Here is a 24,546-nt window from a genome sequence, read left to right as displayed (position 1 = left end):
ATAACCAACAGATTACTTGTACTCAGAGATCTCATCAAGCTCAATGATATTTCTTCTTGAGGAAAGATGGAATATGGATTTGATCCTTTATGATTAACTTTTTTTTTTTTAACTGCTTTCATTCARTTAAGGTGACAAATTTCAAATGGAATAGATGAATGCAGCAAGGCATAAAGACAAAGTCTGTCACCCACTTCTCACCTCCTGGCCAAGAGGATTATTCTGCATGTCAGTTATTTGCAGGATGCAGAATGGTGAATAGATGCCATATTTCCAGCCAACTAAAATCCACCTTCTGTAGAATGTAATACTGAATGTAAATTGATGAATACATTTCAATGAATGTAATTCAATGAATGAATATTTGAACGTAATAAGAATTCTGTGTTTTGACTAGTACAGTTTTGAAAGCAGAAGAAAATCCAGTTTTGATGGTGTATGTAGTAACATATGGACACACTTCTGAAACTGTATTTGTTTCAAAATTCTCAAGAGCATTTTATCATGTTCTCACAATGTATCTTCCTTCTACCTTCTGTGGTATTTCCTTGGATCACTCTGAACAGGTGCAATATGTTTTCCCTAGGAAAATAAGCCAGCTTGTGAGGAAAGCTGGAATGATTRCAGCAGCTTTTGGTTTGTTCAACATGACTATGTTAAGTTCGGTCTATTTGACAGTAATACAAAAGAACCTGTCTTTGGTACATTTTGCTGTTCTTTTAATTGCTGCTGCTGCAAATAAGAATGTTGTTTTGCAGAGCATTCYTTTTCATGTTACATTTATGAACTCATAGAGGTTTTGATTAGAGACCTGCAATTMAGAGTTCAACTTTTTTTCTGAAGTAACTAYGMGACCTGTCTAATGCCTTCAGTGYTTTTTCTGTAACTGGATGATAATATATTTTCCTCCACTGTTTCCATGACCTGCTTCAGAAGACTCCCACTCATATACATGCCAGAATGAAAAGAGRTCAGAGAGGTCAGAAAAACAGATAGCCATAGAGTGCTACAGGAAAAGTCTCATGTACAGMAGCCAGGTGTTTATGTACTATGGGCACATTCCAGAGTGAAGGGTCCTGGATCACATCCTTCTCTGATGCTTGTGTACATTCATCTCCAAGCACTTCATTGTRAAATGTAATTTTTTCCATCAATGCTGAAAGAACAGGATCAAAGCACTGATAACAACTGTCCTCAGGTACTGTGCCATTGTACTAACCCATGAGCACTTAATTCACTCTAAATCCAAGACAGTGTGTGTCCTCTGAGTGAAAGAAGCAGCCTGATAACTGCTGGTTTCCACTAATTAAAAAACTATCCCTGGCTATTTTGCTTACTGAGGATAATGAACCTTATCAGTACACTCACCAGAAATCCATTAGTTTTTCTAAGAAATTGGATGGGATTACACTGGTAAAGATTTTTATTTTATCTTCCCTCTTACAAAGGAAGGGAATCGATATGGATTCACTGAAAAGTTTTCACTTTCAGAATAGAAAATATTCAACAGTGGTAGCTGGGCTGAAATAATATGACTGTGATTACATCCCACAATACAATAATCAATGCCAAAGACATTGCTCATCTGTAAAKATGTCAGTGCACTGGTGAGGGCAACTGTGATTCTGCAATTATTTTATTTAGAGCACTCATGAAATATGAGCATTGGCTTACATTGAYACAACTGAAAGTAAAATATATGATGGATGTAATTAGTGCCAGTTGTTTATATATAGCAAATAGTATCATCAAATCKGACACATGGTGAAATGGCACTGTTCAGAATTTCTTACCTTTTCATTTCACTTTAGCTTTAATATAAGAATAAATTGTAAATAAATTAGAAAGGTATTTTAAGTAAACCCATCCCCCATGTAAACTGGTGTAACTGCTATTGATCTAYAGTATGGATGTCTTTATGACAGGTAGAAATGCAGTCCCTAAAAGCAATGCCTCAAAATGAAAGCTTTCTCCAGAAAGCTCCACCTTTTACAGAATCATAACTTAACCACTTGGAAAAATGTCTGTCTCCAGAAGAAAAATTACTTGGAAGTCATTGGAAATGATATGGAAGACACTCTGTCATCATCTGTGTCCTAAAACAAATAGTTATTTTTTAGAAAATGTTAAATGAAGTATGATTTTTGTTTGCTAAAACGAAATACAAATCCGCAAAGAAGAGTCAACTACAGTAYCAGAAACAAGYGAAGAGAAGGAACTGAGAAACTTATCCTGTTTGAGACCAGCARCTCCATTTTTTGACAGCTGTTAGTMAGTGGAAGGAACTAGAACTTCACTTGTGTCTACAATACTGGACCTTATTCTCTAAAGCTCTAAGACGTTTTTAATGCAAAAAAACGTCCACTGCCTTTTCTCCTGCTCTGGAAGCAGAAGCATTTTCTTATTGGTCATGCTTTGGGTGGCAAGGCTTATTTTAGGGGYTGGATTTTGTTGGTGCTTTCCCTCACACTGCTTAGAAGAGCCCAAAGGCTCATTTAATGTTTTAGGCAGTAGCAATGAGGTGTGAACTTGCATGAGGAAGTACAAGTCCATCACCTGCTGGCAGAGTCCATCTTTTAAGTAATTTCAGATAAAGCAGACAGTCTGTGTCATGTTCTTCACATTAATCTAAAATTATTTGAATACTGCAGGTTCTCATAATTTAAGTTTTTGGGATGTATAGTATAGCAAAATGTTCTAGTTGGTTGATAACTTTAGTCCATTATACAAGGAAAACCTAGATTTATTACAACCTGGCTTAGCATGAACAACTAATTGTTAAACAAGAACAAGTTTTTTGAAAACTAAGGATATGGCAGATTGACTCAGTAATGAGAACAGAAACTTGTTTTTCCAGTGTGCAAAGCAAACATTAAGCTACAACCTAATCCTCCAACATTTTGTTACAAAAATGGGCCCATTTACCCCAGTAAGGATCCTTACAGCTGAAGTTTTCAGGTACTAGCTTCCAATAGGATTTTGGTTCTATTCAATTTTTATTTCCTACATGAATGAAACTATAAAAAATGATTTTTTGTGTTTATTAATGGAAGGAAATTTCAGAGGGAGGTGTTTGACTCTCCCTCTGTTATCACTCCTGCTCCTTGGGCCTGTCTGTTCTAGGGGGTAAGTTCTGAAAATTAAGCTATATTATTAAGCCAATCTCCCTAAGTAAGATGTAGTATTTAACTGCATATGTATTTTGGAAAAAATGCATAGTGCATAGTTTAGAGATTTCCTGAATGTTCCAGTTAGCCTGCTTAAGATGATCAGCACAGTAGTGGAAAACCAAGTATGCTGGTATCACAGGCTCCTAGGAACATCCTGAGTTGGAAGTCCAACTTCTGTAATGACTGAAGAATCATTAATAGTGACTTCCTGGAGTTGTACTCCACTACTACCTTCAAGCAGGTGTTCCCTCAATTTGCTCAATTTTTAAAAGGAAAAAGCCTTGATGGACAAAGATGTTTGCTKCTACTGATGAGTAACATAAACATTTTAATTTTATCAATGTTGTGGAGCCATATAAGTCTACAGTGCACTGGTGCATAAGAACTTAACCGAAAAGGCAGTGCTACTTAATGGACAGAATAAAACACCATCTGCTCCTGTACAGCAAATGTTGGTAGAATCCATGCTCCAGGCTCTGCCCTGACAGACACCTGGCTGAGCCTGCCTGTGAGCATGCACGTGCCTCAACGTCCCAAGTGGTTTAAAAACAGTGCTCACCAATCTGGTAGGCCTGTCTCCGCAGTGTTCTGGAAGCTCTGTGTCCCTTCTTCTTTAAAAACATCWGGCTTCCTGAGGGTAAAGGAAGCAGAAGGGGTATAATAAAGAGCCAGGGAAGGAGAGAGTCTCCTGGGGTCAAAGGGAAGCTCTGTGCCCAGCTATGTCCCCCTTGGTGGCTCTGGATATTCCAAATCACCATAGGAAATGCTTCCTCTTTGCAAGGCCAGCCAATGGAAGAGAAAGGGAGTGCCCGGGAATAACTTTCTATTACAGTTCGGATGGGCTTCTCACAAGGAATGAAGAGTAAAGTTAGGCTCAACTGGGCATGCCAACAAAGCATAGTTCATCTTTCTTTGCAGTGTCTATGCAGAAACTTCTTTACTCTTGACTTCCAAACAAAGCAAAATGAAGTGATAAACAACTTGACATTTTGGAAGGAGGACCACAGGTAATGGGAAGATATTTGGAGATGGGCCCCACTGAAACATTTTTACTCACACTTTTAGCTTCTTATTCAGGAAATAGGTCTCAAGGCATAATAACTGTCACCTTCTTGACTACAAGGGGGAAAGAGCTGTAATTATCCTAATTTTATAACTTCATAGTCAATAAAGATGCCACTTCATTCATGAGAAGCTTCATACCCTGCTGCAAGAGGCAGGATTAGAAAAAATGTCCAAAACTGAGAAAACTACTCCTAACAGGACTTTATTTAAAACATTTAATGGTTTGCTATGAATTCCAATTTTATGAAAGCACCATTACCTTTTAAATATACTTCTTCCAAGTCAATTTTTCTGTGAAAAAACTATTTTGAGATGGTGTCTTTTGTAACAGAAATGTGAAATAAATAGAAATTATGTTTTTATACTCTTAAATGTAGGGCAATTAAATGTAAAATGTAAAAAAAGAATCTCCATTTGACATGAAGATTTATAAATATACCTTCTAAAAAACCCTGAAATCAGATATTGAAGATTGAAATGGACCATGTAATGAGTCATCAGTGTGCGACTCTTGAGCCCTTTMTTCTTATCAGCTGGCTGGACAGGTACAACGAAGTCAACCTCCCTCCCCAGCTCAGGATCAGCTGATCCTGCATGAGGCAGCTTCAGTCTGGCATTTCAAAGATCACTTTTGTGCACACACCTGTCCTGTCTGACTAAGGAATGTGAGGAGAAGACTGGGCCAATGTCCCTGCACTACTGTTACACATGCCCACAGTCACTGCTTACAGGGAATCTAAAATCCTCTTTTATCACCTTGTAAATCCATGCCAAGTTTTTCCTCATAGTTCATAAAGAGGCTCTGTGAGATTGAATGCATATTAATGTTAATAGGAACTGATTGAAAAATATTCAGATTATTCAGGTTAAAAGTTTAGATGTCTGTTTCTTTCTGACAGGCTTCACAAGAAAGCCGTTTCCTAAAATGGCTTCAATCCCTCATTTGCTCTTCTATTCATTGCCAGAGAAAGAAGTCAATCTTTATTTCTCAAAATCGGGTCCCTGTGCCATGAAGTGCCACATAAAAGACTTTCAGGKTTCATGAATGATCCCAGCTTCTGGTTTAAGAATCAATATTACAGACAGCAGTCTCAAAAATACAAAATCTTTTCCAGCATGATGTTAAGCTCTRTTGTGTTATTTTTGCTGGTACTGGTCTTCTGATTTTGTGCTTCTACCATGCATTGTCTATTAGAACAACATAAAATTAATTTACTTATCTGAAGTAATATTTAAGAGATTGCTTGMAACCAGGAGGAACAACTCTCTTTTGTTTTATGATTTAGTATTTATAATAGTSTGAGAAGCTCCATAAAATTCCTTCTGTTTGAATAGTAAATCAATATCCAATCTTGCTTTGAAATGAGTRTCAAAGCATTTGATATAGTTTCCTAATAACTAATTACCATCACTGTTAAAATTATGCTTTATTTACAGTCTGAATTAGTTGAACTTGAATATATAGGCATTGCTACTGAAGTAGAAACTATAATCAGTTTATTCTCCATGTGGCTTAATATTATTGGAAGGTAATCAAGTGATCTTGTAAGAATATCTGTTGAACTACGCAGCCTGAGTTCTGGTACGACTTGAGTACATAGTCCATCTTTCAACCACTTAAAAAATTCAATGGTTCTTGTCCTGGGAATAGAAAGGTAAGGCCAAAAATAACCTTCTAATTCTATAGGAGGTTAGTTCTTTATACATCTGCTAGAACTTGTATTTAGATGATTCTTGAATCTTTTCCTAAATCTTTACTTCTTAGGATATAATCCTCCATCCCATAAATTTTACTTAYATTCTTTAATCCTATATATATCAATTCATACTCGGCTATATTAACAATATACTTAACCCAATTTTGTAAGTGATTCCTATTGCTGACACARTGACCCACCTTCAACATTCACCACTTGTTTGATTGTTCTGTATCTACTGTCTTTATTAGTTTTCATTATTTTATTCCAGGGTATTAGTAACATTTCAAGCCACAAAAATTTCCCAATGACTTGAGAACTCAAATTCCTATATATGCTCTAGGCATTAAGAAGGTTGAAATTCTTGTAAGTAAATGATTTGGCCTCTAGAAGATGTTCTCTTGAAAACAGAACTTACATCTCCAAGTACTTTTACAATTGTTAACTTATGCCTCAATAATAGACCATAAAAATAGTAATTTTTATTTTCCTCCAACAAAYAGAGTCCCTCTGTTTTCAAAGACAGGATTTTCAAAGTATTCTGTCCTCTTTATTATCTGCTCTTTACTGCCATGTCCACTACTGAGCTGCAATTCTACAAATGCTAATTCAGGAAGGAGCCCATGCTTGTGTTGAACAGAGGAAAAYGGCATTTTGCTGTGCATTAGCTTTGCACCTGTCACCTCTACAGCAAGAAATTTTACTGCCTGTCACATTATGTAGTTTCCTAGTGGTACAGGAGATTCCCTGGGACTTGCACTGTCCTGTTTACAAGCTCTTTTTTCACCTCTGTTTTGGCTCAGATGTTCCTTTGTGTTTTCGGAGTATTGTATTAGATGAGATGACTTGTCAATATGACAACTTATTGATGATTTCCCTGATGATTTTCATGAGTTGTTGTGAACTATAATAAACATTTCTGCTTGAAAAGGAAAATATTCTTGACAGGGCACAATGAAAGAGAGGACCTCTACATTTTAATCACCTTGAAATCATTACACCATATCCCTGAATTCATTAGGCTATAATCACACTTTATAACACCATCGTTTTTTGAGCAGAACTAGAAGTGGACCCACTTTAGCAAAACCCAATATTATGACATTTATTGTAAGGCCTTTTCTCTAACAAGCATTTTCTTGCAGTCATTTGTTAAATGATACTACTACTACTACTACTACTACTATTACTAATTTTGTTCACAGTATATTTGATTTTACCCAAGCTGGGCATGTAACTGGAGTAGGGAGAGACTAGGATTCTGTGACTGGATTCTGCCTATAACTCATATTCTAACTCATACAATGAAATATATAAGGATGATATTGCATGAGAAATTCTGKAGTTGGAGCAGTTTTTCTGCTCTTCTCCCTCCACTCCAGATGTTCCATCTATATTATAATACTGGCAATTACATGCAACCCTCACGAGTACAAGAGATTTAAACCTTTTCTTTTTTATGTCAAACTTAAAATTGAAGCAGACCAAATCCTTGAGTAAGATATCAGTATCCCTTCTCAACATGAAGGGACTCTTTCAAAGCATTTATTTTAGAGATGTCATAGATTAATGCTGTCACAACAGCAAAGGTGATTTTTAATAGGTTTACCTGTCATTTAGGAGCTCTGTGTCCAACATTATGTCTAAAAGAACACTTYAGACACTTCTGAAAGAACACTAAACACTTCTCATACAGAAAAGCTCTCATAAATGCTGACTTAACTATTCAGATAGATGTCTAAAGCAAGTGAAGATATAATGTGAATTTTCTAAATTTTTCTCCTAAAGAGAGAGATCCTTTCTCTCTCCACTGTGAAATCACAGGCTAACAAATAAAAATGTTGCTGGAAGCAACTAAATATTATACATATCTCTGAGAAAAATGATAAGGGAATTAGAAAATAGGGAAAAGAATGCAGAGAAGGGGAAAATGCACTCATGTAAACAAAGGTAAAAACAGAGGAAATTGAATTCATTACATACGTGATCAAAATTCCTTAGCAAGCTTAATAAGAAAGACTCTCATAGAAGAAAAGCTGTCAAAATGGAAGATGACTTTGTAAAACAGAGACCCACACTATAGATTTTGCTAGGGCTAWACTTTACATTTTAAACAATGGAATACAAAGAACAACACAAATGAAATAATCAGACACAGAAAATATCTTGATAATTAGACTTCACCAGATCAGATCAAAGATGTAACTTATTTTTATCATTGGTTTCCAAAACCCCAAATAAATTCACAGACTATAAGCAAAGCAAATGAAATTAGATGCTTTTAAAATTTGATCTTGTTATTAGGAGGTAATATGCAAAAGTACACTGAAATACCAATTTTAACTGGCCAGTAGTTCTTTTTATTTTTTAGCAAGTGAGTCTGACATTCAGGCAAAAAATGTAAGACACAAGACAGGAAGGGTTCTTCCTTTCCTTCGTTTTGCACTTGTTTCTTGTGTTTGGAGTAGTTCTGGAAATGTATATATCTTCCATTTCYACTCAGAGATGTGTGCTTTTCAAACAGCTTGGCTTTTATGTGCTAGGAACACAAATRGAGAAAATCTTGGCTTCTAGGCAGACATAACTTCAGCTTTATCACATTCCCAGCTGTGTTCTTTTCTCCTATTCCTTTCTTCTAGGATTTCAACTGTAAATTTGATCTATGGGTTTTGGAATTGCTGKTTTTTATTTTGAATATTTAGTGATAGATACACTTTATGAGAACAGAAACAAACARTGACAATCTCAGAAATCATTAAAATGCTCCCAAAAGAAATAAAACATTGGTTTCAAATGAAAATACAACTGTAGGATAAGTCAGACTTGAGTCAATCCAAAATGTAACTTCACATATGATTAATATGCAAAGACATGTTTAAAATGCTTTTAACTACTCTTCAGAAACCCAGATATTCAATGTGCTTCCCAGTGCTTTCACATTCTCTGCTGGAATGTGTTTACATTTATCACAATCCTGGGCTTTGAAGTAGMTGGACAAGCTATTTTTTGTACCTTAACACCTCTGAATGATTTGTATGCTAAAATGATATATACAAATAACCTCTAAGTTTGCCTTTGCAAGTACTACTCTAAAACAATTTTCATGTTTGAATATTAGATTTGCAAATATGATTGAAGAGGATTTCCAGGGTTGTTAAAAACCTTGAACCATTACAGAAATTGTAATACTTTACTGTGCTCCCTATTAGCTGCTGTCTCAAACTCCATTATTGCTTATGGTGTACAGCTAGTGATACTCTCAGTAAAATTTACACAATGAAAATTGTACCAAAGAAAGGAAACAGGGAAAAAACCCTCCATCTGAAATATGGGGAGGAAGAAATATATTAGCATGATACATTTTAAAASAAGTACAAGTTTTAAATTTTTCCTTCTAAAAAGTATGTTTGCCAGTATTTTTACTACACCAGTAGATATTGCAGGCATATGAAATCTTCCTGATTTTCAATGTCTGGATACATATTATACATACAAAATGCACATATACATGAACACACACAAACACACAATCTATGGTTTAACTTCAGTAAACCATAAAACAGACACTGAAGGCTTGTTCCTCTCTTCTAYAAACATGCTAATTAAAGTGTCCAAATTGTATCMTTTGTAACATCTTTCTGGTATGTCTCTTGCATTTGTTCAAGTGCCATGGTACTCAATCAAATCAGTCATGTTAGTCTGAAAGATATGTACTSAAATATTCATATGGGCAACATTCTGTTAGTAGCTTTATTAGGTAATGAAATAACACCATACTTCTTATCAAACTGATTTACACAAACAGATTTTCCTTTTGAGTGAAATAGAACTGCAGATGCATTTTGCTGTAAATATATGGATTGGGTGAAGAACAGCAGAAAAGTTGCTAAGATTGAATCCTCGTATCTGGTGCAAGAGATTTTTAACTAAGTCAACAGTACTAAATTATTCTTTCAAAACTTACTGCAAAGTACACATTACAATTATAGGCTCACTATTTCTATACTGTGAGCTAACTACCACTGCAGAAGATGCTTTGGTAGCATGAAACACAAAAGAGGAGGAAACCAAACATTTAAAAAGAACTCTTACAGCTTCTGCCAAGGTAATCCTATCTCAAGACACAGAGATCATTTTAATAGTGAAGATTCAAATGAATCAACCTCTCTCATAACTGATAGCAAAGCTGCAGGCACTTCCTTAGACTGATATATTTGTTTGCTGCTTGGTGTTCAGCTACCAYCTGACAAGTAAAAAAGGGTCATAAAATATATTGGAAAAAAATATAGAAAAGTAAAAATTTCTCTTGGGCCTTAAACCTCACTACAGGAAACATTCTAAAGGAGAGCAATGAAGCTTTTGAAGGGTCTGGGACACATGTCGGTTGAGGAGTGTCTGAAGGAGCCGGGGTTGGTTAGCCTGAAACAAAGGATGCTCAGGGGAGACCTTATCACTCTCTACAGCCACCTGAAAGGAGACTGTAGTCAGGTGGGGGTCAGTCTCTTCTCCCAAGTAACTTGTGACAGGATAAGGGGGAATGGCCTCAAGTTGCACCAGGGAAGGTTCAGATTTGATATCAGGAAAAATTTCTTCACTGAAAGGGCCATCAAGCATTGGAACAGGCTGCCCAGGGAAGTGGTGGAATTTCCATCCCTGGAGGTATTTAAATAKCATGTAGATGTKGSRRMCWTGGGGACATGGTTTAGTTGTGGACTTGGGAATGCTGGTTGGACTTGATGATCCTAAAGGTCTTTTCCAGTCTAAATGATTCTATGATTCTAAAGTTGTTTGCCATTTATTACTGAGAACTTTCAAGATTATTTATMTTCACAGACTTTCCATGCCTAGGAACAACTCCTGAAGGCAATGGAGTACATAGCTATAGTTTYGCACAACGACCTTAAGTTAAACTCTCCATTTGATAGCGTTGACTTTWGTATCATTGAGACAATATTTATTTGATGAGGACAAGGCTATGAAGAATAAACAAGTTTTACACTCTTATTTTTCCAGAGGGGCTTTTAGGGAAAGCATCTTTTCCATTGGATGAACCCACTGGTAATGCAACTATGTAAGTTGTCATTGACAATAATGTTGATAGCAGTAGCTGTTACTTTTGGTCTGGCAGGTGGTAAAAAGTTCCTCCTACACAATTTTTCTGAATAAAACCCCTGCCAATCCCTCTACATATAGATGGCTCTCAGAAGCTGAGAGACTTTTTGTGGCCATTTTMTTTTTTCTCAGTTACCCAAATCTAGAACCTGATCTCTGGRTATAGTAGTTTTATTTGAAAGCTTTGCTACTTATGTTTAAAGTTTWAAAAGGTTCTTGTAATTATAGAAAACTCTAGAGATCCAGGACATTTCATACCATTGCTGGAAAGAACAGTCTTATGAGTTTAGACTTTCTATGTATGACATTACCACCTGAAACTGGAAGCATTCATGGGCAGGAGGGCTTTGGTATTTATTGCTATTTGGAACTGCAAAGGTGTTTTGCTAGGTTAGAGAAACAAAAATGGTACCTGGATGCAGCGAGAGTATCCAGAAGGGTTTGCTTTCCCTAAGATCACAATGGTGATGTCACATGCCCTGTATGAATACTTCAAATACAACTGCATTTCCTGCAGCCACCATACAGGTTGGTTTAGCTACTGTACAACCATGCAATGGCTGGTYCCATTCATACACTATCTGTCAAGCTAGTGATGTTTTGTATTCAATACTGCATTAGGGAAGACTGGTTTTGAAACTACCTGTTCCCTTATAGTAACCTTGTTGGATTTTGTTACAGRCCCTGAGTGGGACCTTGTCATCAGTCACTGTGAAATGTGGGAAATTCACTCTCTGTTGCGTTTTATTTGTTTTTTTTTTAAACTTTTAACTATGCACTAGGACAATCTGAACCACTCCCGGTCAAACCAAGTCTTGTCAGTTGGTTTGGTACCCAAACTGAGAAGCAAGAAAGCCTGTTCAAAGCCKCTGGATCTCAATAAATTGAGGAAATGCATCATGCTGAGAAACTCAAGCCATGGATGACAATCCCTGCACAAGTTTTGTGAAGGACAAAAAACTGAACACTTCAATTACTTATTCTAGAGCTCTCAAGAGATGTCACTTCACTACCACTGGGAAACAAGGAGCAATCACTGCCAGAAGAACAGAAAGACTGATCAGTAGGGTGCTACTCTGTGGCAAKCAAAGTAAAGACCAGTAAAGTTAAAAGAAAAAAAAAATTCTTCCAYATATTTCTGGAAATATTGAGCAATATGCAGCACTGGGGCCTGCCTCAAAAGACAATTACTCAGAATCTGACAAAATTTTATACTCTAAATTAATTTTGGCATGGAAAATAAAGTCGGAGAGAAACTTTCCTTCTCCCTTTATTGGATCAGTGTAGAACTATCTCCTCTAATGTGTTTTAAGTATAGTGCTTGGAAAGATACTGCAGCAATAAATTCAGTTTGCAACAGTAAATGGATTATCTGTTTCAACAAACAGAAAACCAAATTAAACACCATTAAATAAATTTTCTTCAAAATATTTGTCCTAATATTAGAATAGACTTGTTTATTTCTCTAATGAAAAGGGTGAAATGCTTTCTCCAAGATGTGCCTTGTCACAACACTGTGACACTTGGCAATGAGTGACATTTTCTCTGGTATTTCTTTTTCCCATGGATGCCATAAAGTGCATCGCATGAATATGAAGTGACATCTTTACTAACATGTGGTACTTACTTATCACCCACAATTCCCAAATTGATTGTTGGATAGCCATGTTCTTGGATTGTAGCTAGGAGAGTTGAACGGTTACTGTCCCGAATCTTTCCTGGCAAGAGGTCATCCTCAGGATTCAGTAGCTATAAAAACAGAAACACTTTCAGTCAGTCTCCTTGGAATACTGTGCTTTGTGCAAGCGAGAATTTTCTTATTTGGGTTGGGCAGGTTATTTCTAGATACATACCATAAAACCTTCATATAAAGTGATTTAGTATATTTAGTATGTTTAAATTAATAGATATGTGCTTGTTTAGTCCAATCCTCCATTTTGTTTCATTTGTTTCTATTGGTTCATGTCTGCAAAATGTTCTTGCTCCTTATGAATAGATGGCTTCTAATCTCAGACATTAGCAATCAAAACAAAAACTTCAAAGCTTCACATTTCTGTTCCTCTTTACATGGTTTTAAGGTAACCTCTTGACATTTTTAACCAGATTTAAAAGTATTAATGGACAGGTTGAAATTCATTGTCTACTTTCCAATGAAGATATTTTTAAATACAATAATCTGCACTGGATTAATAGACAGAAGCTTAGTTCTTGTATCAATATTTGTTTTGGATGAAAAGCTTTCTCTCAAGATAGAAGATCGTGGCAATTGCGTCATATGTGTTATGTATTTTGGAAGCTAACTAACAGAATACACATATGTAAAATACACGTTTTATATATATTAGAAATTTTTATGTAGGACACAGAAAGGCAATACAATATTGACAGGAGTTAAATAACAGTATTACTAATAAGAATATAACTGTCAAAATCACAGCAATATCAGGTAGAAAGGTAAGAATAACAAAAAATGGAGCATGGGTAAATTTTATGCTTCAGCTTGCAGCTCTGTTTCTGTGAAGACTTTCTTAGGATGTTTAGGAACCCCACTGTGGGGTCTTTTTCAACATTTGACAAAAGAGAATGTCCACACCAGTAAAAGATCCTTTAATGACATGCAAGAATCTTCAATCACACAGAAGTCACTAACCAGGAAATCATCACCTGTAATCCTTGTAGATCTATGGATTTATTCTTCATTTATGGCATGGTTCCTGTATGCCACACCCTGCTTATGCTATGAAATCTGGCAAGATTCTGTAYACCAGATGACAAAATGCAATTTATTAAAAGTTTTCAAAATCTTTCAAAATTGAACATATTCAAGCTGTATGAGAATACAGCTATTGAGTTAATGTTTGTGTCTGGATTTCAAAAGGTTTGTTTTAAAGCACAGTCAAAACTTCATGCTGCCTTTAAACTTTAAAGTAAAACTGACATTATCTCAACCCACATGTTCTCTTGGTTTTGCTCTTCCTATTCGTTCTTAGTCCTGCTGCTGGAAGAAATGAGAGGGCATAGTTGCTGATCTGGTTCAACACACAACATAGGTAAGATTAGTAAATTAAGTTAATCTTTAGCCTGATTTTTTGGACGTAGTTAAAGCAATTATAAAGCTTGTCYGCCGTTCTACCAACAGGAGAGTATCTGAATTTCAGCATGTGCTACTATTAGAAAAAATACTGAGAAACAATACTTCAGCAAGGCATTTGGTAGTACTATTCAAAGATAGCTTACCTACCATTGACATTGCAGCTACAGAGGAGTGTTGCTAAAAAGAAATTACTCTTCAGTCATGACTGCTAATATGAATTACAACCCTAACTACCCCACAAGTTCTTCCCTGCTGGCTGGAGAAAAGCAGCTGACACATGGTTGGATACATTATCAAAACTTTGGCAAAGATAGTGTGAGACCTGTGAGAAAGCCCCTGAGGGAGAAAACACAAGCCGGTAAGTATGGGTTGATCTTTCACAAAAATAGCTCATGTCAGCATGAGCTGCAGCTCAAAAAGTGAGTCTGCTTGGGACTGGGGTAGAAGTCACTATCCAGAACACTGCCTCAAAGAAAATACAGTATTTCAGAATAAACAATTGTAATTCTAAACAAAACTTTTCTTACCTCATTCCCTGTTGACATTACTGCAACCACTGGAAACTTGTTAACTTCTACTTCAGTTACTCCAACAGTTGCTAAGAGACCAATCTCAGATGGACCCATGTGTGTTCCTTTAGCCAACACACATTCACCTCTTTTAATGTCATGTCCTATGGGTCTGAAAATCATAGCACAGAAAAACAACACAAAAGAGAAACAGAATGAGACTCAAAGTATCTTTCCTTGATTTGTCCTGTTCCAGGTGAGGAGTGCCCGTGAACGCTCATTAGTCAGACTGTCAAAATGTCAGTACTACTCATGATTAAAAAACTACTTGAAAAATCATCAGCCCTTCTATTCCTTACAGGGATAGTTTAATAAATACAGACCTGATATCTTGGCCTGGTCGAGCTTGCACCAGGATTCGAACCTCCAGTTCTTCAGTGCCCTGCAAACACAAGGACATCAAATACGGTCAGCTGAGCTATTCAAAGAAGATTAACGTTTAATTTCTCAGAAGCCTACACAATTTACAACACTCATTACACTGTGACATTATGGTTTAAGCATAATTTTGTTCTCCTGATTTGTTTGTCAAGGTTGTAACACAATGTGTGCTAAAACTGAACAGCATTTTAAGAAATAGTCTTCATGATGAGCTCACCAGGAGAGGACCAGCACTGAATATGTAGTTTTAGTTTCCTATTTTTATATAGCTTTCCTATGTTACATCTGTTGATCTAGTATACTGAATGGACTCGTTCCACTCCCTCAGCCAATTTCAAAGATGGCACTTCAACAAGACCATTAGTCTGGCAGACAGTAGGCCACTACATTAGCAGAAAGGTGGGAAGAAGCTATATGCTGTAGCTGTTGGAGGATTTTCATGTAGATGACTGCACTGGATACTCCAACTTGAGAGCTTTGTATGAATCAGAAAGAGAATCATTTATCTTTTTTATTTACTGTGAACAAGAGACAGTGGCATGCAAAGTCTGATGCATTTCCTTGTTCAGAATGTCAATGGTTTGGTGATTCAGTCAATGCCAATAGATGGCACATRACCTATATTGCTAATATTTAATTTTAAGCCCAGCAAATGGGTTGATGATATATACTCAGCTTTGAGATAGTGCCAGCCTGTCAGGAGCACTAAATTTAAACTTACTTAGACTGGAACACATTTTGTTTTTACATTACCGTGTATTGCTTTATATTTAAATACCTAAAAAGTAATAAATCAGACACTAATATTACAAGACTAACAAGGCAGGTTAATGTTATTTGGAATTTTTATAAGAACAAAGGTATTGTACAGGTCACTGAGACTTGTATCTTTTCTTAAAGGTGATATGGGCCTTGGTTTCTGAGTTCAAACGAAATGCTTTAAACTTAAGCCCCAAAGTTAAAGCTAACGAATGTGTTATTAGAGATTGTGATTCTGTTTACCTACTGTGAAAATTCACACCCCTGAAAACCAGAAAATGATGAATAAAAAAATTTCTTACTTTATCCCAGTATTTCCATATGCTTTTCAGAAGCTTTTATTGCAAATTCTGTTTCTTTTGTACTTGCTCTTTTTGTATAAGAGAAGAGATGATTTTTGGCTGTGAGTGTTCGAATTGGCTGTGCTGGTGCCCAGAATGGCCTTTTGTCCCTCTTACAGCTGAGGCTGTAAAAGACACTTGAGTCTTGCAATAAAAATTTGGAGCAATGGTTAGTTGGAGGATTATTTTATTTTTATGATACTCTGGGGATGTTCAATCATGAAGATTTGAAATTTCCGTATCTTTGATAACTTTTAAAGCTAGATAGAAGATTTAAAGGGAATCAAGAGGAGAGGCAGTAATACATTTTTGAATAATATAAAAGGTCCTATTTAGGATTTCTGGTTTAGAGGAAACAACTGAAAAAAAAAGGTTTCTGAAGAATTCAGCAATCCCAAGTTTAAAAAGCACTGTGGAAAGTGTGATATCTATGGAACTGATGGATATCCAGAGTGCTTAAGGAATATAAGATAATGCAAAGTGGCCAGAGGGGCTTGAAGAGATGTATGGTGTAATGCTAAGAACATCCTTCATTTGGTGTCAGGCAGCATTCTTGCTGTGTATTAATATATTTTGACCCATATCTKAGTGGTTTGCTCTGGCGGTTGTGAMCAGTTGGCATCCACACTGATACACTGATGCTTGGGCTTGATGCAGGATCTATCTCTTGTTTAGGTTGRTCACACTGGCCTCCTTTCTCCTACAAGGTGACATGAAAACCAAATGAAAAACCCTCAAAATGAAAGGGGTGTAGACATGTTTCTTAATGAATTTGGCAAGCTGATGAGAATTTTTCTTCCTGATGGATATATGTAATTCCTTTCAGGCCTATGACTTCTAAGATCATTTGGGAAATGCTTGCTATGAAATTTAAGTACTGCWACCACAACTAGAATTCAAGGAATGAGCTCCTTTGAAAACTAATCTCCTTTCAGAACATTTTTCAGATGTTAAAGCTTTCACTTCAGGTAAATCTCAGCCCTGAAGGAATTCTTAACACTAACAAGAAAAATATTCTTGAAATATGTAGCCACCCAGACAYGAAAAGGAAGAGAAAAAAAGAACATATTAATTAAATGGTACTAATTATCATGAACAGGATTTGTAGAGTAGTGAATTCAAAGACAAGCAGAAACTAAAGAGATCTACCTCATAGTTACAGGCAGGAAAAAAAGTTGAAGATGGCTGACAATTTGTGAAAAAAGCCAGAGTTTAAGCACATAGCCYGATAACCTGTTCTCACAGCAGAGGAGAACGTGTACATAAAAAGTGGAAGGCAGGACAGAGTCATCCAAAGAAGTAGCAAAATAAAATGTTACCATGTGTGATGCTCTGCAATGTGATAGTCCTTTCATGATGAGGTGGGCAATGGCCACAAAAAACTTGCTCAGTAAAGTTAACAGAATGATTAACAAGCAGTGAAGGCAATGGTGTATTTTAAAGAAAGACATAATCTATACATATATAGATTAYATAAAAGCAGGATTGACTCAAWAATTTCTCTGATAGGAAGGACAGCCTAGATATGTAAAAACCCTATGCATTTAATAAGGCATGAGAAAGGATCCTGAGAGTGGTTTTCAGTTTTTGTTATCTTTATCAGTTTTGAACACTAGAATTCATCTGCTTACACCCCAGCTGCAATCACAATGGTGACACTGAGCTGTGGCAAAGTAKAACAGCTTGTCAGAACAGCAGCAGTAGAGCAAAGGCTGATTGAGCACAGAACTATATACATAGTTCATTCAAAGCTGAACTTGGAAGCTGAGTCAATAAGAGACTGTCTTCTTTCCTTGAAGTCTCTCAGATGACAGCAAACATGATAATAGCATCCTGAAATCACAGCTGGGATTCAGAAGCAATTCTCTGAACACAAAGGAAATCTAAGATGGACTCTTTGAAATACACTTGTCTACAGAGAGCTCCTTGGCTTCACAAAAAGCACATTTCCCTATGCTAAGACTGCACATACAGAATTAGTACTACAGTACTCATAGTTCTTCTGTAGCTTTTTTCTGTGGTTTTTTTTTTCTGTGTTCATATTTGCAGCATCTATAAAGTAGTGCATTAGGGTGGTTTAAAGGTAGGCTGGAAAATCTGTTCAAAAACAGGGTTATGTATACATTCTGGGGGAATATGTACCTTACCCATTTCTTGGTTTTCAGAGGTCTTAAATTCAGGAATGTTCTCATTTTCAAGGAGCACAAAGGTCTTTAAAAAAATCTTAGTTGTAGTTCAAAAAAAATTTGGGAGGCACTTACTTCCCCGGTTTCATAACCGAACCTCTTATTCTAAACAAATTCATTGGAAGATGTACAAGATGTATTGTCYAAAATCCACCAAATTCACCTTTGCTGAAACAAGATCAACTCTGATAACACTGAACCATCTTCATAACACAGTTTAACAGAACCCAAGTSATCCCATGGATTTTGCTTCACTTAGTTCACTCTCCCACAGAAAACCATATTCAGCTTTAATTACATCAGCAGTAAACCAATGCATTATTCTGAGATCAATATGTAATTTAAGAAMACTTCTCCCCTTCTAATTTCGTGAGATTGCCACTAGCCTGTATTTTAAAATGTGAATACAGTAGGCATTCAAATAGGACTGTAGGCATGGATTTCCAGRAGGCATTTGCCTTTCACTCAAATTATGCTCTCAAGTATTTCAGTGTCAGCATTCARCAACTTTGAAGAAAAATCAGTCAGAACAGGAAAGTCTGTGGAAYGGTTATCACAGCCTGAAAAAGTGAGAATTGCCACTAGGAACTGATGCAAAAATCCTCAAWCTTCTGAGGTTACTGAAGAGCTTTTCTGTATGACTGTCTTTCAGATTTACAGACCTGTAGCATGTRCCATTTTTTGCTGCACACAAAAGAAAAATGAGTTTTTAAACTKGTGACTCACATCATCTGATTCCCTGATGAGCTCTGTATCTTCCACTTGCACCACTGCATCAGCACCACACGGAATTGGAGCACCAGTTGTAACACGCATTACCTGACCAGGCATCACAGTCTGAGTTGGCTGAAAAATCAAAAAACCCAGAAATTATTCTACTTTTCAAAAAAAAAAATAAAAAATGAACCACTTGAACTTTACACAACTCATCTGAAAGACTGGAATTCATATTTTCAGAATGACTCTTGATATGATGYGAGTGATATCAACAGGTACAATAAACTCCAATTCACACCTGGCTTTATTTATATGGCCACATATTAGGCAGTTTCAGGCTTTTTCTCTTTGTATTTCTATCCCATGAACAACTTTCAGAAGAAGAAATATACTGATACTCAGAAAAACACTTAGCACAGAAAAACAACTGGCTTGAAAATTCAACTGTTACATGGTGACCTTCTGGAAACTTCCCTGAGCAAAAGTCTAGTAGTTCTCAGTACATAAAAATATATTTGCAATGTATTCTGGTCTCCAGGGCTGAAATTGCTTTGCTTTGGTTGTATTTTTGTTCTGTTTTGTTTTACCAGCACACTACACACAGAAAACCAACATATAATGGTAATGTAATCAACTACTTCATTTTAAAGCAGATTTCCTCACCCTGAGAAGCAGCTCAATACTAGTTCACAGAGAATATCTATCTTTGTGAGGGTCAGTTTTGAATAGCCTAAAACTGATAATATTCTACAATTCTATAAATTCACAGGACATTAAAAAGTTTCAGCAGAAGCAGTGCAAAGAATGGAAGAATGTCAGAATAACATGATAAAATAAATCACATGGTTTTAATAACATTTCTCACATTATTAAATAGGCAGACTATTTTAATAAGCATTCACCAAATCCAGAGTAAAACTAATTTGACCATAACCACTTAAGAAATAAATAACTAAAAAAAAATCCTAAAAGAATGAAACCAAAAGAAGTTGATATGATGACTGAGATTTSATTGTTGGCTCCCCACAGCACTGCTGTAAGTCTGACTTATTTAGGCTTTACTGTTATTAGTTAAYATGTGCTACACACAGATCTACACAGCTCAGAGCAACATATTCTGCATGTGTCACACATACAATTCATGTGCAGATTGGCTCAGTAYTCCATATGCAATGCTGGAATACATCCAGGACTTCTCAAACTGTGATAAGCACATATTGGACAGCACATAATTGGCCTGCAGGCAGTCCTGCCCAGGCACTGTTACCTGCTCCTGCCCAGCCAGCATTTASTCCATGAATTTTGTCAGGAGGTTGACAGACACTGCCATACTCTAGACCAGTGGCCAGCATTTCAGCTGCATAAAGCTGTTTGCCTTGCCCATTCTTCKACTCCACCTCAGTACTGCCATAACCTCTGAAAGGTGAGTTTTTCTTTGAAATGTGTGTATTGCAAAGGCTACTCATTGGGACAGAAGCCCTACGAGGAGGCTGGGAATGGTTTGTATCTGGCTTACCATAGTATCACAGAGACCTACATATCCCAAGAAACAATTGAGCTTGGAACTGACTGAATCTTGACCCATCTCTACAGGTAATGGAAATCTAATATCCTCAGAGAAGAACATAAATAAAATGCTATATAAACTTAAAAACCCCACACTTGCCATATGTCATGGTTAGTGTGTTTTTAGGGCAAGATTCATGCCATGCTAAAGTAGGTATATAAACCAGATGACATAAAAATAATACTTTTAAGAAAATGGTAGTTATTCCTCACCCCCAAGTGTTCAAGAAGCTGTGGATGCATGGTAGAGATAGTGCCATTTATCCTAAAGCTGCTTAAAAAGGAAAATAATGCTATCTAGTGTGCAATTTTTATTTTTATGAAAAGTTATAAAAGGCAAATCTTGCCTTGAATTATGTGTTTTGCATACCACTTTAGATATAATCCAAAGGTACATTACAAATAGGTGACATTGTTTTGAACATACTAAGTATTGCTGACTAAAATAACTATTCAAAGGAAGAAAGTATTGCATAAAAAAAATCTCCCATTTAAAAAGCACCACAAAGAATACAAAATGTCTACTACTGCCATAAATCAGAGCCTATGGTGATGAAATGTGCTGTAACRAACCATGTTTTTGGAGTTTATTATTAGATGAGTTAATTTTTTGAGATGCAATGAYTGATACATTTAAACAAATTTATGATACAATAACAATTGCTTCTAGAATTGGTTCTGTTGCTCATATATTTAGTTTTCTTTTTATCTGCTGAGAAYTTGGTCAGATTACTTTATGAACAAAACTCAACCATCAGATTTATGTGTGATTCTCCAGGGCTGTGTTCCTCTATGCTAGAGTCTGTGAAGATAAAGAAATGGTTACTTCTCAGAAAGCATATTAATGTACAAAAATTTCACAGAAGTTGTTTTAAAGGCCTTTGAGATCTCACTTTTACCTGCAATGGGGCAATAGTGGTTTCTGTCCTTTGCCTTCATTACTGTTAATCTACTCAATTTCAGTCACTGAATAAAACCCAGAAATAATCGACTAAGTAAAACCCCTATCTCAGGCATTTTCTCCTGCACATGATTGCATCTCTTTTGTGTGATTTAGAATGATCCATGCTCCTTTCTGTAAAAAGACACAGGTTAATGAAATTGTGGAAAATGTCTGCTTTTCATCCTATATTGTAGCTGTTAGTCATAGTGTCTCTTGCAAACACCTTTAGAAAGTCTTGCAGGAAATGCTACAGTCTGAGTATGTAAGTTTACATTAGGAAAACCATTTCCCCATGGCTGTGTGTTTCACACAGAGGCCATTGTGAATGGYTTATGACCAGTAACCTCAAGAGTGCCCTAACCTTCCCAAAGCAGGGCAGTGTATGAAACCTTTCATTGATACACAATTAAAAAAGGGTTAACATAAACATGACTATCTGGAGACAAAAATCAGAAAATAGACAATTTAAAAATTGATACAGATGTGTCCAACTAGGTTATRTGGCCCTCCCTGCAATTCTCAGTCCATCTTCCTTTCTACTAGCATTTACATAACCTTTTCCCCTACAGGAGGAGCCAAATCTAAATCTATTTTGAACTCCCTGCTGTGAATCAYTCTGTTAATTGGTCTGTAACATGAAAAGCAGAATGTTGCTGCTGAGAGTGACTGAAGAGTGAAATGAGACTGAGGAGCCTTCCAAGGCTATAAATAATTTCTTGGGAAGGAGATGAACCTGAAGATGTGTTTGCCCCAGAAAAAAACTTTGACCAATTATTCTGAGGTCAACAGCCTTGTTTTTCTAACTTGCCACTGGTATTTTCAGAAATAGTCTCTCTCTGCATGCCTCCCTCCCACCCAATTTTTCTTCCTTGCCAGAGAGCCTTCCTATTACCAGTAATCTCGGAGGACAGACTGTCCCTGTAGAGAGACATTTGTGAGCTCTTGAACTTTATAGGAGGGAAGCAGGCTTCCATTTGCCCTTTTATCTTTTGCACAAACCTGCTGAACTGATTAGAATACTGAAACTCTTTAGATCTCTAATGGGAAGTACTCCCCATTAGAAACAGCTTCAGCAGGACTGGTTTTAAGCAACACTGTGCTGTGATATTTAACTAGCAAAATGATATTGAAGACAAGGGGATAGTGATAGGAGTGATAATTAGGTGGGTTGCTCTGCTGCTTCTTGATATTTTACAGCGATCATAAAAAGGGTTGTAAAAATAGTTGTCAGTCTTTTGGATTCTGGACCAATGCTTGAAAATGCAGTCAGGAGGGCTAAAAATACAAGGCATGTTAAAAAATTGTTGAATTCATTAGTTGGCCTTTTTTTTTTTTWKAGTTTAAAGTAAATGTACATATTTTGTACAACAGAGTCATCAATGTAAGTTCACATGAATATCAGTACTGAGAAGGTGTCTAKTATATCAAAGTATAATTCCTGATGATGGATGGAACCTAAAGCAAAAATAATTTTCACAGTGCTCCTTATCTATCATGATTAGCCAAATTAAGTGTCTATTACACATTTAGAGGCACTTCAAGTCCATTTAAAAAAAATGGAATAATCCTGTAACTGGTAATACTTCTGAAACATGACACAACTTTTGAGATATGTCAATTTTACTTGGACTTTTTTGTTTAGCAGTCAAAATGGACATATGAAATCCTCATTAAAACTGACCAATTCCTTGTTTTGCTTGTTGCTTTTTCCTTTCTCCATCATTTCACATAAAAGACACAGAATTATAGGGACTTCAAATACATGGAGAAACATTTTGGATCACCTCATACTCTCCTAAACAGAGGTGGCAGGTGTGATTAAATTGACAGAGTAACAAATGTTGAACAGAGCTGATTTTTTCCCATTATTCCAGTATTAGTAGAGAAATTTCATGAAATTTGCTCTTGAATTTGAGAGCAAGTCACAAAATGTGTCTATTCATGAATGTTTATAGAGCACAGCAARTCACAAACGGATCATGCCTCAACTTGCTTTTAAGATCAATCCACGTATCCGCTAGGGTGCACGAACACTCTTCTCAAACCATTCTCAAACCAGGCTGCTGCCAGGCTTCAAGATTGTTCGGATCATTATCTATCCTTAAAAGCTTCATACAAAACTCTTACATTTCATTATGCAGCTATCAGTGTGAAAAATGGAAGCATCTTATGGAAAGTTATTGGGCTGACATCCTTTAAAAATTTGTCAGCAAGAGGGTGTTAAATCATGCTTTTCTCTGCTTATGAATTGTTGAGCCACTAGAAATCTCATGTCCTCAAACACTGTAGCAGGGCAGAACATTACTGTGTGCACTCCTATCAGACATGTCAGCACAATGCTCTGAAGTATTTTGGGACATCCTTGTTAGTTCCTTACATAACTGTACCACCTCACTTTCTGAAATCATGTCCCAAGGCACATAGCAGGAGGGTCAGTACAGCTGTGTCCTACTTCACACCACATCCAAGACTATTGAATTCTGAAGCACTAGCAAGGCTTGTAAAAAAACAAAGAAAAACTTACAAAATATATCAAAAAAAGAGAAAATAAATTGTGCTCACCTGCTCACCAGCCTGGGATTCCCCTATGATGAATCGATCTCCTGGGCCATCAGCAGCTGTTAAGAGGGACAACACAAATGGTAAAGACTGAACCCAAACAAATGATGGCATTTTAAATTAATTACAGGAGAAGAGCAAAGATGATCTAACATTCAGTTCTTCGGTGTCAGCATGATAAAATTATCGAAGTTCTGAAAWCATTTTCCCTTTTAAGTCCTTTTGAGATGTGTTTATTATTTTGAAAATCACAGCTTCTAGAGAACTGAGTATTTTTAACTGAAAATTTGTGGGTAGTATGAGGTCATGTAAATGGAGACTAGGAGGAATAACATTAATAGCAAAGATTTGAAGTGTTCATGATAGTATTGCAATACTGAAAATAAG

The 24,546-nt window shown here is 36.3% G+C and overlaps 1 protein-coding gene across 21 annotated transcripts in view; it reads right to left on the bottom strand.

The window, feature by feature from the left end:
• The window catches only part of GPHN (gephyrin), a 275,952-nt gene that overhangs the window by 15,943 nt on the left and 235,463 nt on the right, over window positions 1-24,546 (bottom strand). For 11 of the 21 annotated variants that reach the window (XM_057382120.1, XM_057382122.1, XM_057382125.1 and 8 more), the window contains 6 exons: window positions 24,163-24,218; window positions 19,101-19,220; window positions 15,031-15,089; window positions 14,666-14,819; window positions 12,672-12,793; window positions 3,730-3,801 (listed from right to left, as the gene is read on the bottom strand). In XM_057382120.1, the coding sequence (XP_057238103.1) occupies window positions 3,730-3,801; window positions 12,672-12,793; window positions 14,666-14,819; window positions 15,031-15,089; window positions 19,101-19,220; window positions 24,163-24,218 (583 nt within the window). The remainder of the gene's footprint in view (window positions 1-3,729; window positions 3,802-12,671; window positions 12,794-14,665; window positions 14,820-15,030; window positions 15,090-19,100; window positions 19,221-24,162; window positions 24,219-24,546) is intronic. The other 10 variants (XM_057382123.1, XM_057382128.1, XM_057382132.1 and 7 more) reach the window with 1 other exon arrangement.

Source organism: Malurus melanocephalus, unplaced genomic scaffold (genome assembly GCF_030028575.1).
Source record: "Malurus melanocephalus ecotype Western Australia unplaced genomic scaffold, MMel_1.1 scaffold_551, whole genome shotgun sequence".
Classification (NCBI taxonomy): domain Eukaryota; kingdom Metazoa; phylum Chordata; class Aves; order Passeriformes; family Maluridae; genus Malurus; species Malurus melanocephalus.
This window is presented reverse-complemented; position numbering and strand designations above follow the sequence as displayed.